At 40.7% G+C, this 23719-nt stretch overlaps 2 protein-coding genes across 2 annotated transcripts in view; both read left to right on the top strand.

The window, feature by feature from the left end:
• LOC133080814 (RAD52 motif-containing protein 1-like) overlaps positions 1-23719 on the top strand; it is a gene marked incomplete at its 5' end in the record, with an annotated part of 41268 nt that overhangs the window by 2809 nt on the left and 14740 nt on the right. Inside the window, 2 exons of the mRNA XM_061176913.1 lie at positions 981-1101; positions 1479-1649. Coding sequence (XP_061032896.1) covers positions 981-1101; positions 1479-1649 — 292 coding nt within the window. The remainder of the gene's footprint in view (positions 1-980; positions 1102-1478; positions 1650-23719) is intronic.
• On the top strand, positions 8410-20121 carry LOC133080081 (leucine-rich repeat-containing protein 37A3-like). The gene is given in 5 exon segments (XM_061175931.1): positions 8410-8497; positions 11774-11892; positions 13927-15737; positions 16162-16266; positions 16433-20121. Coding segments are annotated over 4 exon segments (2319 nt in total). The 5' UTR covers positions 8410-8497; positions 11774-11789; the 3' UTR covers positions 16733-20121.

The raw sequence follows: 23719 nt of genomic DNA, 5'->3' as shown, positions 1-23719 counted from the left end.
CACCGTACAGGGCCTAGCCTCCCTGTTTTAAATGTTGCGACACTCAACATTGAAAAATTAGTCTTCATTTCTCCTTCCCAGCAGGCAGCTTCAGTTGGAGAAAGTAATTTCATTTTCTTATGTACTCATTCATTCACTCAGTCAACAGACCATCACTCCTCTATTATATGCCAAGATCTATGCTTGTTTCTGGTAACAAGGAAAGAATAATATATGGTTCCTTCAAGCACTTAAGGAGCTCATAAACTAGTGACGGAGGAAGATGCACAAACACATCAAAAAAGAATTAACAATGCTTTGACTTTATTTGTATTATTTGAATTTTTATGACTATATTTCTATACTACACCCTGTTCAAAATGGAAATAGACGTTTAAGAAAGAACTAGTGATGTAAAAAATCCACAGTAATATGTAAGTTATTTAGAGAGTTAAGACTGGAAATATTTGCACCCTCAAAGAAGCTTGTTAATGCAGATGAACCTCTAATTCTTTTGGTTGCTTTATTTACATTTATAGAGGTATACGTATTCCCTCTTCTAACAGGGATTAGTAACTTGGGGAGGGGGTGCTACAGATTAAGGTCCTAATTCAGTGGCAGGTCTATCTTATCTCCTCTTCAGGTCATATTCTCAAGCAGGAGCTACAGGATGAGACGACTAAAACAGATCACTTCCTTTGCTTACCCCCAGCCCCGTAATAGGCTTCTGCTGGGCTTCCTTGGTTGCTTTCATGATCACTTTCACCACCAGAGGTCAGGGAACCTTCCGGTTAATCAGGGGCCCTGGAAATGATGCAGAAAAGTACTGACTTAAAAATAATAAATAACATTTATTTAGGGTTCACTGTGAACTCATTGCTTAAAATGTCCTACTTAATCTTCACAACCACTCTATGAAATTGGTATTGATAAATCTCAGGTATATCCAAAATAAGTCTCTATGTAGGCTTGTGATATTTTTAGGTCTTTTATGTCTTTAGGGTCGTCTCGGCACCAGACATAAGGTGGTTCGACACAATACGCTTGCCCTAAACAGCTCCAGATGCCAAGAATTGGCAAATTACTACTTTGGTTTCAATGGGTGGTCAAAAAGGATCATCAGGGTAAACTCTGTAGATTTTCTTTGACTAACCAGACTCCTTTCAACATTGAACTCCTAGACTTTAGAGAGAAGAATAGAACAGGGCTATGGGGAGGAGATGTGAGAGGCTTCCACATGGAAGTATCTGAGCTTTGGCCTGCCACCTAGAATTAGTGATAATCTCAATGACTTGGATGGTGGTGTCCATAATTTTCTCCAGTATTTTTGTATGGTATATAATAAAAAAGTGTTGTCTATATCTAGTCATTCATTTGCAAGTCTCACTTGATTTTGAAGCTTTAGCATACCTAAACTATTACCTGGGATTGCTGGAGTTTAGTTTTTATCTCTAACACCAGGATATTTTGAAGTCTAGCCTTTAATTCCAAATCCTAACAACTTCAGGATCTTTCTAACCTTGAAGAAAGGGAAAATGAAGATATTGTGACACCACTTCAGAAGCAAAGCCTGAAGTTCTTCTGTGCTTTAGAGGTGGTGTTGCCCTCCCACGAGTGCAGGAGTCCTGGAGTTGGCATGGCTGAGGAACCTTTGAATAAGTTGGAGGAAGGTCTGTTTTCCAGTATGTGTGTGTGTGGGGAGGTGAGGGAGTGGGATTTCTCTTTTTTCCTTTCTTTCTGAAACTTAGCTTTTAGATACATCATCACCTTGGCTAAGCAACTAAAGCCCTGGGCAGAATTTTTCTGCCTGACAATATAGGTTTTTATCTTAGGCAATACCTGACAGCACCTTAAACTTTAGAATTTTAGAACGGACTGCCTGCCAAGAAGCTTAGGAGGAGGGAAAATTAGGTTTTTTTTGTTTTTGTTTTTTGGTTAATAATTTGTTTTGTGCTAAAATAGTCCTTCAAATACAGATGTCTTCTGTCCTTCAGTTATCCCAACAAAATCATTGTCTAAAGATTGAAATAAACTCTTGTGTAAGTGTTCAGTCCTTTGCCTCCTGTGGAGGGGCCTGAGCGGAAAAAGTAAATGTAGATCCCTAGAAAGGGGATTCCGATTGGTACCGAGTTTTTTCCTAGAATCCATGGCACTTGGGCTTAGGGTTTTAAGTCAGAGGCAGGGCTGTTAGCGAATGGAGTGGAGGAGGCTCCACCATCCACCTGAGTGGGTGATGGTTGAGGAGAGGCCAGATCATCTGCCCTACCACCAAGTCTGTCTCACTGTATGAATCCAGCCCTTTACGCACAGGAGAGCAGGGTCTGTAGCAGTGTAGCCTCAGCTTGTCCATTTGAAATCTGTGAGTAAAATGAGATTTGTGCCACGTTCTTGGTTTGTATTTCCCATCGAGTATTTTAGGAACTTCCAGAATAGATCTGAGCAGTAAAAATGTGCCATGCCAGGGTATACCTACAACAGAGACATTCAACCGTACCCCAGTGTTGTGCCTGCCCTTAATCACTAAGATAATGATCTAAGAATGACAGATGCATTTTTAGTTTTAAACACATAACCTAGAAATCAGTTATTCAGATAGGCATTTTAAATTCATCTGTTTTGGTTGGATTTAGGGTCATTATCATTCCTTATGAAAAGGCAGGTTACCCAGAAGCTGGCTATTCAGAAGGCTGTGACAGATGCATTCCGGAAACTGCTGATTGTGCTTTTAGGTAAGACCTTTTTTTTTGTTTGTTTTTTCAGTACTCACTCAAAGTTCATTAAAATAAATGTCCTATGATATGTCCTTTAGTTGTAGTAAAAGTAGCTCTTATATACTTTATTTTTAACTTTTCTCTCTTTGAATATCATTCACAGGCACAGACTCAACTTCTTTTTTTTTTTTTTATTTTAGTTTTGGCTGTGTTGGGTCTTCGTTTCTGTGCGAGGGCTTTCTCTAGTTGCGGCAAGTGGGGGCCACTCTTCATCGCGGTGCGCGGGCCTCTCACTATCGTGGCCTCTCTTGTAGCGGAGCACAGGCTCCAGACGCGCAGGCTCAGTAGCTGTGGCTCACGGGCCTAGTTGCTCTGCGGCATGTGGGATCTTCCCAGACCAGGGCTCGAACCCGTATCCCCTGCATTAGCAGGCAGATTCTCAACCACTGCGCCACCAGGGAAGCCCTCAACTTCTTATATAATGATAATAACTTTTTCTTACTGATGTTCAAGTATTCACAACTTAGCCACTAGTAGCAGCTTTAAGATGACTCTTTGTCCTTTCAACGTTATCCTAGACAATTTCTTTTTTTTTTTTTCACACACACACACACACACTGTATTTTATTTTTACAAGAGATAAATAGACTGACGCCAAGCATTGTAAATGGATGACCACAACAAAAGCAACAATGATTGCAATTACCAAACACGAAACACACTCATACTATGTCACAATATTGACATTCAGCCCAGTAATCCTCCACTCTAACAGCTCCTTTACTTTGCAGTGAAAATTGACTTCTATATTCTTTGCCTCTGAGTCCTTGTGGAATTTTTTCTTTTTAATTCAAACAGAAAGTCACAAAAGTTATAATCATCCTCATCAGTTCACTCAGTCCCATGTAATTAATTTTTTTTTTTCATCTTGATCTTTTGTTAGCACTTTTATGAGTTCATCAGTTTTCCATTAGAGTTCTGAAAATGCTTATTCATTCAGTTCAGCAGTACAGTTCCCAGAAACCTGTACTTGTCAGAGTCTTTTCTATGAATTCCTTGAAGATGAAACCCTTTTATAGGAACATATTTGCAAAAGCATCAGAGTACACCCAGAACTGTCTGTAAATGACAAAAGACTTAAAAATGACCACGGTTAAAGATTTGATGAAAGTTCATAATAGTGCAATTGACAATGAAGTTTAGTTTTTTCTGAGATATACATTTTAAAGTAATAACTAGAATTATGACTTATAACGTGATAGCAGAACATATAAGATTTTTAGAAATTTCACGTAATGTCTGAAACATTTATATTAACATATTTCCATACAGATAACCCAATGAAAGTTTAGTATTAGTTGTTTTGTTTGTTTGTTTTTTTATACTGCAGGTTTTTATTAGTCATCAGTTTTATACAAATCAGTGTATACATGTCAATCCCAATCGTCCAATTCAGCACACCACCATCCCCACCCCACCGCAGGTTTCCCCCCTTGGTGTCCATATGTCTGTTCTCTACATCTGTGTCTCAACTTCTGCCCTGCAAACCGGCTCATCTGTACCATTTTTCTAGGTTCCACATACATGCCTTAATATAGGATATTTGTTTTTCTCTTTCTGACTTACTTCACTCTGTATGACAGTCTCTAGATCCATCCACGTCTCAACAAATGACTCAATTTCGTTCCTTTTTATGGCTGAGTAATATTCCATTGTATATATGTACCACATCTTCTTTAACCATTCGTCTGTCGATGGGCATTTAGGTTGCTTCCATGTCCTGGCTACTGTAAATAGTGCTGCAATGAACATTGGGGTGCGTGTGTCTTTTTGAACTATGGTTTTCTCTGGGTATACGCCCAGTAGTGGGATTGCTGGATCATATGGTAAATCTATTTTTAGTTTTTTAAGGAACCTCCATACTGTTCTCCATAGTGGCTGTATCAATTCACATTCCCACCAACAGTGCAAGAGGGTTCCCCTTTCTCCACACCCTCTCCAGCATTTGCTGTTTGTAGCTTTTCTGATGGTGCCCATTCTAACTGGTGTGAGGTGATACCTCATTGTAGTTTTGATTTGCATTTCTCTAATAATTAGTGATGTTGAGCATCTTTCCATGTGCTTCTTGGCCATCTGTATGTCTTCTTTGGAGAAATGTCTATTTAGGTCTTCTGCCCATTTTTGGATTGGGTTGTTTGTTTCTTTAATATTGAGCTGAATGAGCTGTTTATATATTTTGGAGATTAATCCTTTGTCCGTTGATTCGTTTGCAAATATCTTCTCCCATTCTGAGGGTTGTCTTTTCGTCTTGTTTATGGTTTCCTTTGCTGTGCAAAAGCTTTGAAGTTTCATTAGGTCCCATTTGTTAATTTTTGTTTTTATTTCCATTACTCTAGGAGGTGGATCAAAAAAGATCTTGCTGTGATTTATGTCAAAGAGTGTTCTTCCTATGTTTTCCTCTAAGAGTTTTATAGTGTCCGGTCTTACATTTAGGTCTCGAATCCATTTTGAGTTCCTTTTTGTGTATGGTGTTAGGGAGTGTTCTAATTTCATTCTTTTACATGTAGCTGGCCAGTTTTCCCAGCACTACTTATTGAAGAGACTGTCTTTTCTCCATTGTATATCTTTGCCTCCTTTGTCATAGATTAGTTGACCATAGGTGCGTGGGTTTATCTCTGGGCTTTCTATCTTGTTCCATTGATCTATGTTTCTGTTTTTGTGCCAGTACAATATTGTCTTGATTACTGTAGCTTTGTAGTATAGTCTGAAGTCAGGGAGTCTGATTCCTCCAGCTCTGTTTTTTTCCCTCAAGACTGCTTTGGCTATTGGGGGTCTTTTGTGTCTCCATACAAATTTTAAGATGATTTGTTCTAGTTCCGTAAAAAATGCCATTGGTAATTTGATGGGGATTGCATTGAATCTGTAGATTGCTTTGGGTAGTATAGTCATTTTCACAATATTGATTCTTCCAATCCAAGAACATGGTATATCTCTCCATCTGTTGGTATCATCTTTAATTTCTTTCATCAGTGTCTTATAGTTTTCTGCATACAGGTCTTTTGTCTCCCTAGGTAGGTTTATTCCTAGGTATTTTATTCTTTTTGTTGCAATGGCAAATGGGAGTGTTTCCATAATTTCTCTTTCAGATTGTTCATCATTAGTGTATAGGAATGCAAGAGATTTCTGTGCATTAATTTTGTATCCTGCAACTTTACCAAATTCATTGATTAGCTCTAGTAGTTTTCTGGTGGCATCTTTAGGATTCCCTATGTATAATATCATGTCATCTGCAAACAGTGACAGTTTTACTTCTTCTTTTCCAATTTGTATTCCTTTTATTTCTGTTTCTTCTCTGATTGCCGTGGCTAGGACTTCCAAAACTATGTTGAATAATAGTGGTGAGAGTGGACATCCTTGTCTCGTTCCTGATCTTAGAGGAAATGCTTCCAGTTTTTCACCATTGAGAATGATGTTTGCCGTGGGTTTGTCGTATATGGCCTTTATTATGTTGAGGTAGGTTCCCTCTATGCCCACTTTCTGGAGAGTTTTTATCATAAATGGGTGTTGAATTTTGTCAAAAGCTTTTTCTGCATCTATTGAGATGATCATATGTTTTTTATTCTTCAGCTTGTTAATATGGTGTATCACCTTGATTGATTTGCGTATATTGAAGAATCCTTGCATCCCTGGGATAAATCCCACTTGATCGTGGTGTATGATCCTTTTAATGTGTTGTTGGATTCTGTTTGCTAGTATTTTGTTGAGGATTTTTGCATCTATATTCATCAGTGATATTGGTCTGTAATTTTCTTTTTTTGTAGTATCTTTGTCTGGTTTTGGTATGAGGGTGATGGTGGCCTCATAGACTGAGTTTGGGAGTGTTCCTTCGTCTGCAATTTTTTGGAAGAGTTTGAGAAGGATGGGTGTTAGCTCTTCTCTAAATGTTTGATAGAATTCACCTGTGAAGCCATCTGGTCCTGGACTTTTGTTTGTTGGAAGATTTTTAATCACAGTTTCAATTTCATTACTTGTGATTGGTCTGTTCATGTTTTCTGTTTCTTCCTGGTTCAGTCTTGGAAGGTTATACCTTTCTAAGAATTTGTCCATTTCTTCCAGGTTGTCCATTTTATTGGCATAGAGTTGCTTGTAGTAGTCTCTTAGGATGCTTTGTATTTCTGCGGTGTCTGTGGTAACTTCTCCTTTTTCATTTCTGATTTTATTGATTTGAGTCCTCTCCCTCTTTTTCTTGATGAGTCTGGCTAATGGCTTATCAATTTTGTTTATCTTCTCAAAAAACCAGATTTTATTTTTATTGATCTTTGCTATTGTTTTCTTTGTTTCTATTTCATTTATTTCCGCTCTGATCTTTATGATTTCTTTCCTTCTGCTAACTTTGGGTATTGTTTGTTCTTCTTTCTCTAGTTCCTTTAGGTGTAACGTTAGATTGTTTACTTGAGATTTTTCTTGTTTCTTTAGGTAGGCTTGTATAGCTATAAACTTCCGTCTTAAAACTGCTTTTGCTGCATCCCATAGGTTTTGGATCGTCGTGTTTTCATTGTCATTTGTCTCTAGGTATTTTTTGATTTCCTCCTTGATTTCTTCAGTGATCTCCTGGTTATTTAGTAACCTCCACGAGAGGCTGTTTCATCTTCAGGAGAAGAGACTTCTCAGGAAAATCCTTTTCCAGAATTATTTTCTCTTTCAGACCCTTCTACAGAAAACACTACTTCAGAAAACAATACAGCACAAAATGTTTCTGAAGAAATTATTTCTACAGGAAACTCTACTCTGCCAGGAGGAACCGGCCCTGGAAACACTACCCATAGGAACGTCTCCACTGCACATTCTACTGCTGCTGCGGACAATAGTATGCCAAGTGTTCGACACACCAACGAAACACAATGGGAGTAGCACAACACGGGCACTGAATTATCCTCTAAGCCCACAGGCTTCACTTTCCCAGGGCTCACATCCCCGGGTGATCAAGTTGAAACTCAGCTAAAGCAGCAGCTACGGCCCCTCATCCCCAACAAGGACATGCGAAGGCTCATTTCTCATGTTATCCAGGCTTTGAAAATAGACTGCTCGGAGACCCACGTGCAGCTGGCCTGTGCCAACCTCATCTCTAGAACAGGCCTCCTGATGAAGCTTCTCAGCAAGCAGCAAGAAGTAAAGGGGTCCAAAGCGGAATGGGATACGGACCAGTGGAAAAGTGACAACTCTATCAGTGAGAGCACAGAAGCCCAGAGTGAGCAGAAAGAGCAGGAGTCAAGTGAGGTGAGGAGAAGCCCTGAAACATGGGACCTGGACTTTTACTCAGTTTAGGACATGCCATGAACGTGCCCAAGCAGGAGTACCACGGGCTCCTAGTCCGTATCTTATCTTCAGCCATGAAACTGGCTAAGACAGTGATCTCCCACTTGGCTCATTTAGAGAGTGTGCCACTATTCCTAGGGTAGACGAGAAAAGGACATAACACAAGATAAATAAACTGTAGATAAATAAATTGTAGAAGAAAATGGTAATGATAAGATTAATAACATTAAATTTAGTTTGTTCTTATAGAAGCTACTCGCCTGAAAGGATTGGGTTTTATAGTAGTTTAAGAATAGTTAGCTATTGTTTAGAATAGGTTTAAGAAGAGTTAGCTTTCATCCCTTCTATCTCCTTGTTTTTAAAAAATTGTTATTTATTTTTTTTAGCTCACAAAAGAAGTTCCAGGATGTGGCTATAACAACAGACTCATGTTGGCAATATCTGTAACTGTAGTAGTGACGATTTTGGTTACAATTCTCTGTCTCATTGAGGTAAGGACAATATTTCATTCAGATTCAGAACCCACAAACTGAGAATCAAAGCCACCTTTCCACCTACTACTACTTGATTCTTCTCTTTAGTCATGAGGACTGAGATACACTTTGTTCTTCTACTGAAAAGTATATTCCCAGGATTTCTTTTTTCCTTTTTTCTTTTTTGGCTGCGTTGGGTCTTCATTGCGGTGCACGGGCTTCTCATTGCGGTGGCTTCTCTTGTTGTGGAGTCCGGGCTCTAGGCGCGCGGGCTCAGGAGTTGTGGCGCACGGACTTAGTTGCTCCGCAGCATGTGGGACTTTCCGAGACCAGGGATGGGACCCGTGTCCCCTGCACTGGCAGGCAGATTCTTAACCATTGAACCACCAGGGAAGTCCCAATTCCAGTATTCTTAATCTTCTGTGTAGATCCATATTCCAAACAAGTGTCATTTTCCTTCTGCTTAAAAATACTTCTTTTAACATTTCTTATAGTGAAAGTCTACTAGTAATGAATTCTTTCAGCTTTTGTATGTCTGAGATAGTCTTTATTTTGCTTTTGTTTTGACAGATCTGGGTATAGAATTCTAGTTTGATAGAATTCAATTCACTACTTTAAAGATGTTATTCCACTGAGTTCTCCTTTACATTGTTTCCAACAAGAATTCTGCTGTCATTGTTATCTTTGTTCCTCTGTATGTAGTGTATAGTTTTTTCCTCTGGCTGCTTTTAAATTTTCCTCTTTATTGCTGGTTTTGAGCAATTTGATTATTTTTTGTGCCTTGGTGTAGTTTTGTCCATGTTTCTTATGCTTAAAGTTCATTGATCTTCTTGACTTTGTGGGTTTATAGTGTTTACCAATTTGGAAAAGTGTTGGCTATTATTTCTTCAAATTTTTGTATTTCTCCTCTCCTTCATGGACTCTAAGTACCCATGTATTAGGCCACTTGAAGTTGTTGCACAACTCACTGATGCTCTATTCATTTTTGTTGTTGTTTTGTTTTGTTACTGTTTTTGTTTCATTTTGGATAGTTTCTATTACTATGCCTTAATGTTCACTGACCCTTTCTTCTGCAGTGTCTAATCTGCCATTAACCTCGTTCAATGTCTTTTTCATTTAGACATTGTTTTTACTCTCTAGAAGCGCAATTTGGGTCTGTTTTACATTTTCCATGCCTATACTGAACATTTTCAGTGTTTACTCTGGGTTTTTTAACATATGAAATACAGTTGTAATAACTTTTCTTCATGTATAATAACTTTTTAAATGTTCTTTTCTGCCAGTTCTAACATCTGTGTGGATTATGGGTTAGTTTTGATTGATTGCCTTTTCTCCTCAGTATGGGTCATATTTTCCTGCTTCTTTGCATGCTTGGCAATTTTTCATATGATCCCAGATATTGTGAGTTTTAGTTTATTGTGTGCTATATATATATATATATATTCCTGTAAAATGCTTGTGCTTTGTGTTGGGTGAACTTAAGTTACTCAGAACAATTTTATTCTTTTAGGTCTAGTGTTTAAGATTCGTTGGGTAGGAGTCCAAGTAGCCTTTAGTCTGGAGCTCATTATATGCAACTACGGAGACAAGTCCTTTCTGAGTATCATGAGGTTTTGCAGCCTGACTTGTAGGAACAGGTACTATTCCTACAACCCTGTGTGATATCCAGTTATTCTTATTATTAATCCTTCCATGTGGTTCTTTTCCTGGCATCAAGGAATTCCTCACACAAATGTACTGACCAATACTTTGTTGAATTCTCAAGAGATCCCTCTGCATATCTCCAGAGTTCTTTGTCTGTGCACTTCTTTTCTCTCTGATACTCTGCTTTGTGAACTCTAGTTACCTTGGTTTTCCCAGACTCTCAGCTCCATTTCCTCAGTCAGGGAGTCCACCAGTCTCTGCCTGGACTTCTCTTCCCTTTACCATGACCTGGAAACTTTCTCAGAGAAGTAAGGTAGGGCAATTAGAGGGATCACTTCATTTATTTCCCATCTCCTGGGGATCACTGAACTTTATTGCCTGAGGTCCAGTTTCTTGAAAACTGTTGTTTCATATGTCCTGTCTGATTTTTTCATTGTTTCAGGTGGGAGGTCAAATTGGTCCTTGTTACTTCATCTTGGCCAGAAGCCAATAACATATTTTAAGTCTGTTTTGTTTTGATACAGGGTCCAGTTAAAGATTAGGCATTGCATGTCATGTCTTTGTTTCCTTTAATCTAGAATATTTCCCTACTATTTTTTTTTGATCTTTTATGACATTGGCATTTTTGAAGAGTCTAAGCCAGTTGTCTTGTAAATTGCCCCACAATCTGGATTTGTCTGTTTCCTCATTAGATTCAAAGTAAACATTTTGGGGAAGAATACTATATAGGTGATGTATTCTTCATACTTCATCACTTCAGGTGGCCCAGTGCTAAGTTTGATCACTTGATTAAGGTGGTATCTTCCATATCTCTCCATTGTAAAGTTATTTGTCCCCTTGGTAATTGATAAATAATATGTGGGGTGATACGTTGGGATCAGTGAAGATCCTACTTTCAAACAACTCTTCACCCAAATGTGCATCAATGACAATCCTTGTCTGAATCGATTATTACATTGATAGTTGCAAAATGACACTTTCCTAATTCTATCATTCCTCTTGCATTTATTAGCTGACGTTATTCTATAAAGAAGAGCTCCCCCACTTTTCATTTTGAGTATCATTATGAACTCATTTGCTTTTTTTAAAATTAACTGTGTTTTACCTTATTATAATGATAATGTTATTCTTTGGAATGTTCCTTTTGTCCAGATTTGGCCAATGTGATCTCTGTTATTGTTTAACCACACGATGCTTTTTTCTTACTAGAATAATTTCTAATATATTACTACTCACAAATAGGAACTGAGAAAGGGACTCCAGAAGGTGCGGTCTTATTCAGACTCTTCTTAGAAGTCTGCCTTCTTCCTGTGTACTCTCAACCCCAAGTGAGGCTTTCGGGTAGGAAGGAGATACTTCTGAATTAAACTACAGATCAATGTCACCCAATTGTAATCCCTAGTCCCTTTTTTCTAGGCACACCATACCTACTGCCATCCTAATCCTTCTGTTGGGCACCTCTCTCCTCCTCTATATTTATTTACAACAGTCAAGAGCAGCAATTGGCCAACCGGCCCCTATCCAGTTCTCCAGTCCATATGCCCCAAGAACTCCTTTTTGCACTGGTCTGTGGTGGCCTTGGCCTACCTCTTCTACCTACTCAAGTAACTCTTTTACCACGAATTTAATTACCTGTGTTTCCATTTATAGGGTCTTACCTAGCCGTATGGCCTGCTGCCGCTGCCAATTTAAAAATACTATTGAGGTTGTCTGTAAGACAGTCAAGCTGCGTTGTGACAGTGAATGCCTGACAGACGTCACACGTTGTGGTGAGTCTCAATTGCGGGATAATAAATTTTTAAATTTTAATTTAATTTTTTAATAATTTTTATTTTTAATCAGTGATGATAAATGTTCGAATTAATGATGTAATTGCATTATTTTAATTCATTCATTCAGAGTTCCAGCTCCCTAAGTTTCTGAGAACTACCCCCTTGCTAAAAATCAGATTCTTGGTTACATTATTAAGCTAATAATAGCTCAGGTACATAGTTAGCTTAATAATGTAACTGATCTGCATACATAAAGGAACAAGAGAAAGGAATGGAAAGGGGAAGGGAATTAACATTAATGGCCACATATCCTATGCTGTGCTCTCTGCAAATGAGAACTTATTCATATAATGCATCACAGTTTGTAAACTGATTTTATATACATTAGGTCTCAAGTACCCTTTGTCTTATAGGACAGGTGTAAATATATTTTTGTTTATTTTGTTTGATTCTGCAATTTTATAAAGAGTACAAGTGATGCTGTTTTATGTCCTACTTGGAGCCTGAGAGTTTCTGGTTCCATAACCAGAAGCTGCTACCTAGCCCTTCTAATGGATGGGAGAGCTAGTTTATTCTTAGACTGTCCAGCTCTGAACTTGCTCTGAATCTCAAGCTTTTCTATCCACAAAACACTCAGGGGCTTTCAACTATTTTTCTATATATTAGATTTACTGGCACTAACTTGATGACTTCCAAAATGTGCTTTCATGCCCAGGTAGCTTGAATACAGGTCTCTTTCAGTGATCTAGAGCACATCATATATAATAACACTTTGCTACTTCTATAAAGACAATATTGCTGATTTTTCAACACAATTTTTTTTTTTTTTTGGCCGTGCCACACAGCTTGTGGGATCGTAGTTCCCCAACCAGGGATTGAACCCGGGCCACAGCAGGGAAAGTGCTGGGTCCTAACCACTAGACCACCAGGGAACTCCCCCAAACAATTTTTTTACTAATTATATTACTCCCTTCTCGCCCAGAAGTGGGCAGAAAAGGCATTTTTCATCTCCTTTTACAGGTGAGGAAAAACTAGATCAGAGGTGTTAAGTGCTATGATCCTAGTGCCCCGATCTCCTATCCCCAGTTTGGGGCTCTCTGCAAGCCCATGCTCCTCCTTTCTCATGACCCTTCCCTCCTCCTTTGACCCTGACCAAAAATACTTTTAATCCTTTTGGAAGAGAAGCCCAGCTACACAGTGGTACACATTACCTTCACACAGTCAGAAGCTTTGGATGGTTCCCCAAGTAAAGCTGGAAATATTAGAAGTAAAATGAAATGAAAGCAAAGTAGCCATCTGACAGAAGTTGCTTTCTGCCTTCTACATTTTAGGACCTCAAGTGTTATTCCATTGATTTGTTGAACATTCCACATTGGCATACAGTCTGGCAAATCTCTTAACTTATACCCCAGATCCCTGCCCAAATTTTAGCAAAGAGCCAGGGCAGACATAGTGTTTTTTTCTGTATAGAGCCTTCTGTTATGGCAGCTGGGATATATGGAAGCAGGGACTGAGCAAAGGACTCGGTGGGTGGGTGGAGAAGGGCATGTCCAGGTGACCACCTGTTAGCGGCGGTTGTTGTCGTGGTCATCTGTGATAGTAGCAAGAACGCAAGCACACTGAAGAGGTGGCGAGAGGAAGCCTCACACTCCTCTGCCTCTGAGGCAGGACAGGATGGGGTATGTGAATGTGAGGAGTCACAGTAGATCTGCAGAGAGTCCAGCTGAGTAGGGGAGTATTTGTCTTCCAGCCTTGGCTTTTCTTGAGTACTGGCCCCTGGGAACCAGTGGAGTAACCCTGAATATAGTTACTATATTTCACGCAACAGAATTTTCTGAGTAGATAGCCACTTTTTCAAGAGGTATCTTTTTCACATTTTGTTGTTGCCAGTCATAGGCTTAAGTGTGGGTTTCTTTTTGTCCTACGTGGCACTCAAACGTTGACTGATTCCTAATTTATTTGGCTGTGGACTGACAAAAAGCTGTCCCATCAGTCTTCAGTGATCAAAAACAGGCTCTTCTTATTTGACAGATGAAGAAACATCTCTAGGGATTGCAGAAGGATCGCTGATGAAGGTGTTACAAGCGCGGAAGAAGAACAGCAGCCCCGAGCTGACTATTGAGTCAGAGAGGGCGTCCTCAGATAAAAGTGCTGTCAGCTTGTCAGGCGTCATGAATGAGCAGCTGGACCTCCATAATAAAAGCGATATTATCGGGGCACGAAATTACATACTGCCTTACATCTCAGAGGGGAATCTAGGAGATGTGGAATCAGCGTTATTACCGTTCCTTCAACTTCTTTTTTCAAATACACAAGATGGAGATATGCCGCTGGGCCTTTTGAAAAACAATACAAGGGGCCCTTCTGTTAAACGTGTACGCAACAATTCAACTAATAAAAATAAATTGAGGAAACTCCATTTTCTGGGAAATTTGTTAGATGCAGAAACTCAAGAAAAAATGGATGAGGTGAAAAAGGAAGAAAAACCTGCCACGCGTACACGTTCCAACCTTTTAAGTGCCATGTATAAACGCTACATCTTTCAAAAGAAGTTGGAAACTGCCCAACCACAGAAAGACAGCCTAGCAAAGACTAAGAGTACAGAGGAAAAGCTGCTGAGAGTGAACAGGGTCCTCAAGGGCCCGAGGGGCCTACAGAAAATGCACCTCAAAGCAGTGGGAGATGAGAGCGTCAGGAGGAAACAGAATGCCCAGCCATCTGTGGCGAGCACTGCCGAAGAAAGAAGGCTCAGGAGGCCATCCCCAAGAAAGCTGAAACAGCTACTCATGGTGCAGAGGCCCAGGAAGCTGGTGGGAAAGTCCTCCAATGCGGAGTCTTCATTCATAAAGGAACACAAGGCAGCAGGTTCCTCTACCCTGAAACAGTACTTCAAGGGCAGGCCTTCTGCCTCCGTCCCTCCAAAATCCCCACCTGAGGTTAAAAGCAAATCAAAAGACTTATCCAACACTATACTTGTTTTAGAAGATGCAAAGGCTAGAGTTAGAAATATTAAGGATTTTGAACTAATCTCACATTCTGGGAAAAAATACATCTTCCATAAAATTAGGACTCATCGGGTCCACAGAAAACCCAAAGTCAAAAGGAGTCGAAAGTTCAGAAAGAAAAGTTCACCCAATAGAATGATGCTTGCAAGCCCTCCGTTCTCTGTAGGGAGGAGTCTCATAAATTCCCCTCCGCGAGAGGCTGTTTCATCTTCAGGAGAAGTGACTTCTCAGGAAAATCCTTTTCCAGAATTATTTTCTCTTTCAGACCCTTCTACAGAAAACACTACTTCAGAAAACAATACTGCACAAAATGTTTCTGAAGAAATTATTTCTACAGGAAACTCTAGGCTGCCAGGAGGAACCGGCCCTGGAAACACTACCCATAGGAACGTCTCCACTGCACATTCTACTGTTGCTGCAGACAACAGTATGCCAAGTGTTCGACACACCAGCGAAACACAATGGGAGTAGCACAACACGGGCACTGAATTATCCTCTAAGCCCACAGGCTTCACTTTCCCAGGGCTCACGTTCCCGGGTGATCAAGTTGAAACTCAGCTAAAGCAGCAACTACGGTCCCTCATCCCCAACAAGGACATGCGAAGGCTCATTTCTCATGTTACCCAGGCTTTGAAAATAGACTGCTCGGAGACCCACGTGCAGCTGGCCTGTGCCAACCTCATCTCTAGAACAGGCCTCCTGATGAAGCTTCTCAGCAAGCAGCAGGAAGTAAAGGTGTCCAAAGCGGAATGGGATACGGGCCAGTGGAAAAGTGACAACTCTATCAGTGAGAGCACAGAAGCCCAGAGTGAGCAGAAAGAGCAGGAGTCAGGTGAGGTGAGGAGAAGCCCTGAAACATGGGACCTGGACTTTTACTCAGTTTAGGACATGCCATGAACGTGCCCAAGCAGGAGTACCACGGGCTCCTAGTCCGTATCTTATCTTCAGCCATGAAACTGGCTAAGACAGTGATCTCCCACTTGGCTCATTTAGAGAGTGTGCCACTATTCCTAGGGTAGACGAGAAAAGGACATAACACAAGATAAATAAACTGTAGATAAATAAATTGTAGAAGAAAATGGTAATGATAAGATTAATAACATTAAATTTAGCTTGTTCTTATAGAAGCTACTCGCCTGAAAGGATTGGGTTTTATAGTAGTTTAAGAATAGTTAGCTATTGTTTAGAATAGGTTTAAGAAGAGTTAGCTTTCATCCCTTCTATCTCCTTGTTTTTAAAAAATTGTTATTTATTTTTTTAGCTCACAAAAGAAGTTCCAGGATATGGCTGTAACAACAAACTCATCTTGGCAATATCTGTAACTGTAGTAGTGACGATTTTGGTTACAACTCTCTGTCTCATTGAGGTAAGGACAATAATTCTTTCAGATTCAGAACCCACAAACTGAGAATGAAAGCCACCTTTCCACCTACTACTACTTGATACTTCTCTTTAGTCATGAGGACTGAGATACAATTTGTTCTTTTACCGAAAATTATATCCCCAGGATTTTTTTTTTTTCTCTTTTTCAGTGCGTTGGGTCTTCATTGCGGTGCGCGGGCTTCTCATTGCGGTGGCTTCTCTTGTGGTGGAGTCCGGGCTCTAGGCGCGCGGGCTCAGGAGTTGTGGCGCACGGACTTAGTTGCTCCGCAGCATGTGGGACCTTCCCAGACCAAGGATCGAACCCGTGTCCCCTGCACTGGCAGGTGGATTCTCAACCATTGTGCCCCCAGGGAAGTCCCCACAGGATTTTTAAAGGAACTCCACTGCCAGGAGATCTCTATGGAATTGGATCCATGATAACAAGCCATTGGACTATTTTGACAAGTTAAGTTTATAAGAAGGCCAGAGTTGACATGATAGTAAAATTTCTTCAACTCAAAAAACTATGCTGATTTGATGTACTCACCTGTCACTCTCAGTCTACTGTTGATTTCTTTCCTTGTTGGCTGAAGTGATGAGAGGTATACGATCTCCATACTCACGGAGCTATCAGTCACCCTGGGAGGGCTAAAAGGACATGCCTAAAAGATAAAAGTATGATCTCGTCAATTCCTTAGGTTTACTTAGCAGCTTTCTTCTCCAGTGTATTAGGAATTGTGTAGATAGGTTCCATTAAAACACTGCAAGTAAAATCCTGCCGCAGGCTACCCTAAAGTATGTCATATTTATAGTAGCCTATTCCTGCAGCTAGCCTGTTTACCTTTTGGTCAGTTACCTAATGGTTTGTTACTTTTCCCAACAGGCAGTTGCTAACATTAAAAGAGTGATTTTAATAAGCTGGCAATCTTGATTCTACCCTACCAGTCCAACCTACTTTATTTACCTTTTCTCTTGTTATGGCAGCCCTCCATTGCAGCCAAAGCAGCTCCTCACTATACGCTAGTTACACCACACCCGTTCCTACTTTTGTCTGTGCCTTTGCCCATCTAAATTTCCTTGATTTTGCTTTGCCTGTGGAAGTCCTATGAACCTCTCAAAAGCCAACTCAAGTTCAGATATCTTTCTTCATAAAGCCTTCCCTGAATACTCCAGCCCTCCTGATCCTAGTCCTGTGAGGTTTGTCACCATTTCTTAGGGGCCATAGCAAAGCAGTCGCCTCCCCTCAGAACTCACAAAAGTGGTAAGCAGTTTTTAAAAAGGCAGCCCCCCAAGAGAGAAACACCAAGGTTAGCACATCATGGAACTGAGCAGAGACGTGTAAGGACCAATGGCTTCCTGGCCTATCAGACTTGAATAAAACCTGACATGATGTACTAACTTCTAAAGAGAAATGTGTCTGTCTTCAGGAGGGTTGGTCAGTAGTGAAAGCATAGAAAAGGTGAGGAGAGACCAACATGGGCAGTGCCCATCCTCACATTGCCCGAGAGTAGAGATGGCACCTTAGGCAGCAGAACTGAAGAGTCAGGCCCACTAGCCAGGCTGTGCCTGTTGAGGAGATGGATGGATCCAGCTGCCTCAGGCCTTCCCATTAAATTCTGGATTCAGCTGATTCCTTTTCTAATTCTGTTCTCACCAAGTAGCCTTCGATTGTGTGATTGTGCTTTAGTGTGCCACGGAGGCCTGTCTCCACAGAAGGTAATTCTCTGATTGTGTAGACACGGATGCCCTGTGTGTAGAACAGATGTATTTCTCATTGTCAAGTAATAATTTGGCATTCTGATTTTTGATCAATCCTGTGCTATTGATAAAGTGAGACTGCCACAGCAGGAAGACGTGAGTTCTCTCTTGGTGAGGAAGAGTATGATTTCTGAGCCTAGGAGGCTGGGGACTAGCATGGGGTCAGCTTGCTAGTCATTGGCCATTGCCCAGACTGTACCCACTACATCTCCAGGTGGCATATGGCCTTTTGCTTTTTTAGAATTTCTGTAAAGTCCCCTTTTTATTGTTTCGAACTTCTATGGAGTTTAACCTTGAATTTGTTTTGTTTTGTTTTGGCCTGCGGGATCTTAGTTCGCCAAGTAGGGATTGCACCTGTACCCTCGGCAGTGAAAGCGAGGAGTCCTAACCATTATTTCCTCTCCCCACTTATATGATAAGCTCTTTGAGGACAGGGGCCATGCAGTGTTCTTCCTATGGTAGACACTAATGGTGTTCAACGGAAGAGAGATGAGGCGTTATGTCCATTCCACAGTGAGGAATCATGCAACCGAATATTTATTTGAAGTAGCATCGAGTCCAGCAATAGACCATGTGTTCTTAAGACTTTTGAAATGTCATGTTTTAATATTCCAGTCAGTGGGAGAAAATGAATAAATGGTGATAGAATAGCTGCCTAACTATTTGGGGGGTAAAGAACAGCAGATCCCCATTTTTCATCTTAAATAAACATATTTCCATAAATGTGAAAAAAGACCACATAAAGGTATTAGAAGAAAATAAAAGCAATATTTTTATAATCTTATTGTGGGGAAGAGCCTTCAGAGCCTGATGCCACAAGCAGAGCCTTTGATATATTCCACCATCTTGTCTGTGACACCAGCCTAGCACTGATTCATGCCAAGCGTAAGATGAAGAGTTATCCATATATTGTCTGATTTAATGCCCACAGTCCTGTGAGGTTGATATTACTATCCCTCCTTCATAGATGAAGGAGATCAATGTAAGGCCCCAGTGGCCAAACCAAAAGCAGAAGCCAGTTTCACCCGACTGCAAAGCTTGTGCTCCCTACTCCACTCTTTTGTCTTGTCTCCTTAGAGACAAAAACACTGGAAAGATTCGAAACACTGGAATTCAATGAAAGCCAGTATTTCTTTACTATAAAGAGTTTTTTGTTTGTTTGTTTGTTTGCGGGTGGCGGGGTTTGGCCATGCTGTGCAGCTTGCGGGATCTTAGTTCCCTGACCAGGGATTGAAACTCAGGCCACAGCAGTGAAAGCGCCAAGCCCTAACCACTGGACCACCAGGGAACTCCCAAGAGTTTTATAAGTCAACAAGAAGAAGACAAACAGTCCAGGGAAAAAGGGGGCAAGGGCTGTTGAGAGTAGCAGGTGTGTTGACAGTCTGCCACCATATCTGCCCGTCCTCTCCTCATGGCTCATGTGGGGTGGATTTTGTTAGCCAGGCCTTTGTCACCTCATGACGTACAAATAATCTCTAATATTTTCTTCAAGTACTTTTATAATCTGTCTAGAATTTGTTGTATTTGTTTTTTAGTGTGGTTGAGGTAGGGGTTCTAACTTTTCCCCCCTACATGGAGATCTAATTGTTTTCAAATCTTTCACTGAATGGTTTATTCTTTCTTCTCTGGTCTAATATACTATCTTCATCTGGACTCTATTCTGTGATCCAGTTATCTTGTCCTGTACCAGTACCAATATCACACTGCTTAATTCCAGTTGCTCTATAACATATTTTATATCTGGTAGGGCAAGTTCCTACTCTTTGACCTTCTTTTTCATACATTTCATAACTATTCTTACATATATTCTCTACCAAATGTCAGCTGGCCAGGTTTTATTTAAAAATTATTTTGGATATAAATGGATTGCATTGAATTTGTAGGTTAACTTGAGGAGAAATGACCTCTTTACAACATTCTAGGAGGCTGGTATCTCATGCCATGTAAGTACTTCTTCTTAATGTCCTTCAGAAAAGTTTTAATATTTTCATCACAGAGGTCTTACAAATTTTTGGTTAAGTTTATTGCTAGGTACTTTATGCATTTTTATTGATATAGTAAATGGGATGTTTCTTCTGTTTTTTAGTGAGTTATTTGTGTTATATGGGAAAGCTATTGAGGCTTATATGTTGATCTCTTGATTTTGTATGTAGCCATCTTACTCCTGTTACTTCCAATAAAATTTCGGTTGATTCTTTTGGTCTTTTTAGGTCCCTCATTTCATATGCAAATATGTTTGTCTCTTCCTTTCCAATACTTCGTTTTTCTTATCGTACTGATTAAGACCTCCTCCACAATGATCGATAGTAGCAGTTATGATGGGCATCCTACTCTTGTTCTTGACTTTAAAGCAATGCTTAGGTTTCTGCTAGATACTTTTATTTTCTTTTCCTACTTCTAAGAATTTTTATTAGGAATTATCTGTTGAACGTTATCTAAAACAGTCAATAAAATATATCGCCAGCTGCATGCAAGACCCTAAGTTAGGTACTGTGGAAGAGTCAAAGGATTATTAAACAGGGTAGAATTCCTTTCCTTAAAAAAGTTATCATCTCACTGGATAGATAAGATTTAAAGTAAAAAGGAATGAATAAGGATTTGGAAATAATTGTAATGGATAATCATGATCATGTTTTCTTTCAGAACAGATTTATTCTCATAGAATTGCAAAAGGGGAAGATAAAAAAAGAAGCAGAAGGTAAATATTGGTCTTTTAAAGCAGAATTTTACAACTAGAGGAGAACTTAGGACTCATCTATTTCAATTTCCTCACCAAAGGCAGGAAGAATGTTTAATTACCCTAATGGTTTACCCTAATTTATTTATCAGCAGAATTAGCTTCCCAGCCCAAGCTGAGTTAGAACAGGACTGGCACAGATTCATCTGCTTTCACTAGTCCTTTAAGGAAAGAGGGTGGACGGGGAGAGGTTTTGGTTGTACCTGTTCCTGCTGGCCTGGTGCCTGGTTCCTAGGCATCAGGCCAGGCCAGAGGCCTTCTAGGAGGCTCTGCGGTAGGGAGGGCCACATGGTTGGGGATTTAGGGGCTGGCCTCACTCAAAGCTGACGAAAGGTAGAACATATGAGTCCCTTCTGTAAAGTGGCAAGAAAACTTGCCTTCTCACCCTACTGTTTTTCAGGCCCCTACTCTCTATTCCCTTTATCCAAACCTCATAGAATTTTAACCGGGAGAAACTTTAGACAGTAGTTTGTCTCTTCCTTTTATAATAAGGAAATGGAGAAAGAGAAAGGGAAAATATCTTGCCCCATGGTCATACTGCTAGTGATTATCAAAAAGAAGAGGGTCCCTTTCCACTGAGGACTTCTCTACTGATCACACTGTGCTTGGGCTGTGAGCTCCGTTGTATGTCACAATTCAGTATACACATACTATATGGGCATAAGTAGTTTCTGAAACTAACTTATTGTGCACTCTGATTTTTTTCTATTCTATTTGTATTCAAAAAGAGTATTTTGTGTTTCCCTGCTGGTCATGGCCTTTAAACTGATTTCACAATTCACTGACACCTCAGTGACAGCCTGCAATATGAAAGTCAGAGAGCTATAGATAATTTTGCTAGTTGGGTTCAGGTGTTTCTTGGTGTGATTCAACTTATAGGATAGGATAGAGCAGCCAGGAAAATAAAAGCACCTTCTCCCCACAGCCACACCCCCAGCAAATGCTGTACGTGCGACTAAGTCCGAAGCAGACTGGTGTGAAGCGCATCTAGAGAGTAACGTGTTTCTGCCCAGCGCCGCTGTGCAGTGTTTTCTCTGCACGAGGGCTCTTGGCCAAGGGTCAAGAAAGGTTAACGGGGCTGAAAATCCTGCCTATACTCCATGCTAAGCCACAGGCAAAGGTCTCCCCAGAGACACGGGGGGGCCATTTTGGACAGACACAGAGAACTTCTGGAAGGCCAGCATGCATGGGATGATTTTCAAGATCCCGGGTCTGTGGTGATTTTGCTCATTGTGATTATGGACTGAGGTACCCATTTAGTCCTAATAAGACCAGAGATAACACATTGTGAGAGAGATGAAAAATGACATGTAACACTAACTGTGTGTGCTTTCCTCTAAGGGGCTTTTTTCGATTTCTGCTGCATAAGAGAAGCTCAGGGGAAGGTGAGAGTCAGGTAAATTTGAGGGGGATATAGTACTGTGGCCAGAGAAAGCAGGGGAGATGCTGAATTAATATTTCCCTTTCTGTGTTCCAGGAGGGCTTTTTCGGGAGAAGGCAGCCACTTTGGCTTAGGGATATGTATAGGCCTCTCAACGCCACACGCAAGGAAAACATGGCACAGAAGCTACACGACAGGGAGTCTTCCGATGAGGATGAGATATTCTATAAGGATGCAGGGTAAATGATTGGGGACAATTTAAAATTCTCCTCTAAAATGAGGAAATAATGAAAACTATAATTGTTCCTTTCAAAAGTAAAAGCCTTGGCATTATTCTCCTTACCCCAGGGAAGTCATCAAAGCCCCAGCAGAGAAGCTTCTGGCTGCATATTGGGTTGATGAAGGGGCGGGTGAGGAAAGTGAGACAGCACACGAGACAGCCACAGAGTGAGCCCTGTTGTGCCTCAAGCCACCTGCAAATTTTATTTTCTAATATTGGCTTCTCAGCATTGCTTGCGAAATACTTATTTTTCTCATACTAAAGTGTATAAATTCTTAGCCAAGTCTAACCATGTGGTAAGGAATTAAAATGTAAAGAGTTGAATATTTATACACCACTAACAAGGGCCTGCAAGAAGAAGCAGAGCTGAAACTAGAATCCCTCATGGTAGCCAGTACTTCCACAAGTGGAAATGTGGGCAAAGGAGGATGAGTAGAAGGATGAAGAGGGGCTTCCCTCCCTTGTTTCCCCAGTATCATCAGTCCCTGGGAACTGGAAAACATACCATCCTCAAGGGGCATAGATCATTAAATCAAATAACAGTTTATTCTGGTGCTCTCTCTCCTGGTTCATCAAGTACCAGTTATTTACAACATGCTCGACCTCCTGCCCATAGAGGATCATCTACTTCTGGCCCCTCTCGTAGGGTCATTGTGGTTGCCAGAATATTTGGATCACTGGGTCTCCCTCCACTGTGGAGCCAAGGCCTGACTTTTCTCCCGAGTTCTCAAACTCATGTACAAATGTGTACCCTGTCTTGGTAGGGGGTTCTCCACCATTTCAAGCTGGTGGAAAATTCCCTTTGGGTTGTTTTTTTTCTTTAAAAAGAAATCCCAACGCTTGGATAACTAGCAGGGAGGTGCCAGAAAGACGGGGTAAAGAAGAATGTGTGAGAGCAGCCATTGCCCAAGTCGGCCCTCCTCAGGGCCTGGCCTCTCCTGACCCCACTGAGGGTCAGCTGTGTGCTGCTCGGCTCCCTCCAGCTCAGCCCAGCACCAAACCTACCCACCTCCTGCCTCACCCAGCACAGGCCCAGGGCTGCATGATTCCAAGTGATTATATAGTGACAGTGCCACCTGCGGAAGGTGCAAAGGCTCTTCCACTCCTGCCAAGAAAGTCATTAATCACATTTCTTAAGTCAGTGAGAGTTAAATACATTAATGAGTAAAAGAAATTCTGAATGAACAAGATTTGATAATCTACCAAAATGACCACAGACAGTGCTGGTGGTTTAGTAATATGAGGTGAAGAACGGTGCAAGCCATGGGGTGATAGCAAACGGTCCCCCAGAGTATCAGTGG

Source organism: Eubalaena glacialis, chromosome 19 (assembly GCF_028564815.1).
Source record: "Eubalaena glacialis isolate mEubGla1 chromosome 19, mEubGla1.1.hap2.+ XY, whole genome shotgun sequence".
Lineage (NCBI taxonomy): Eukaryota > Metazoa > Chordata > Mammalia > Artiodactyla > Balaenidae > Eubalaena > Eubalaena glacialis.
The sequence above is the reverse complement of the archived record's forward strand: the minus strand, read 5'-3'. Positions and strand labels throughout refer to the sequence as shown.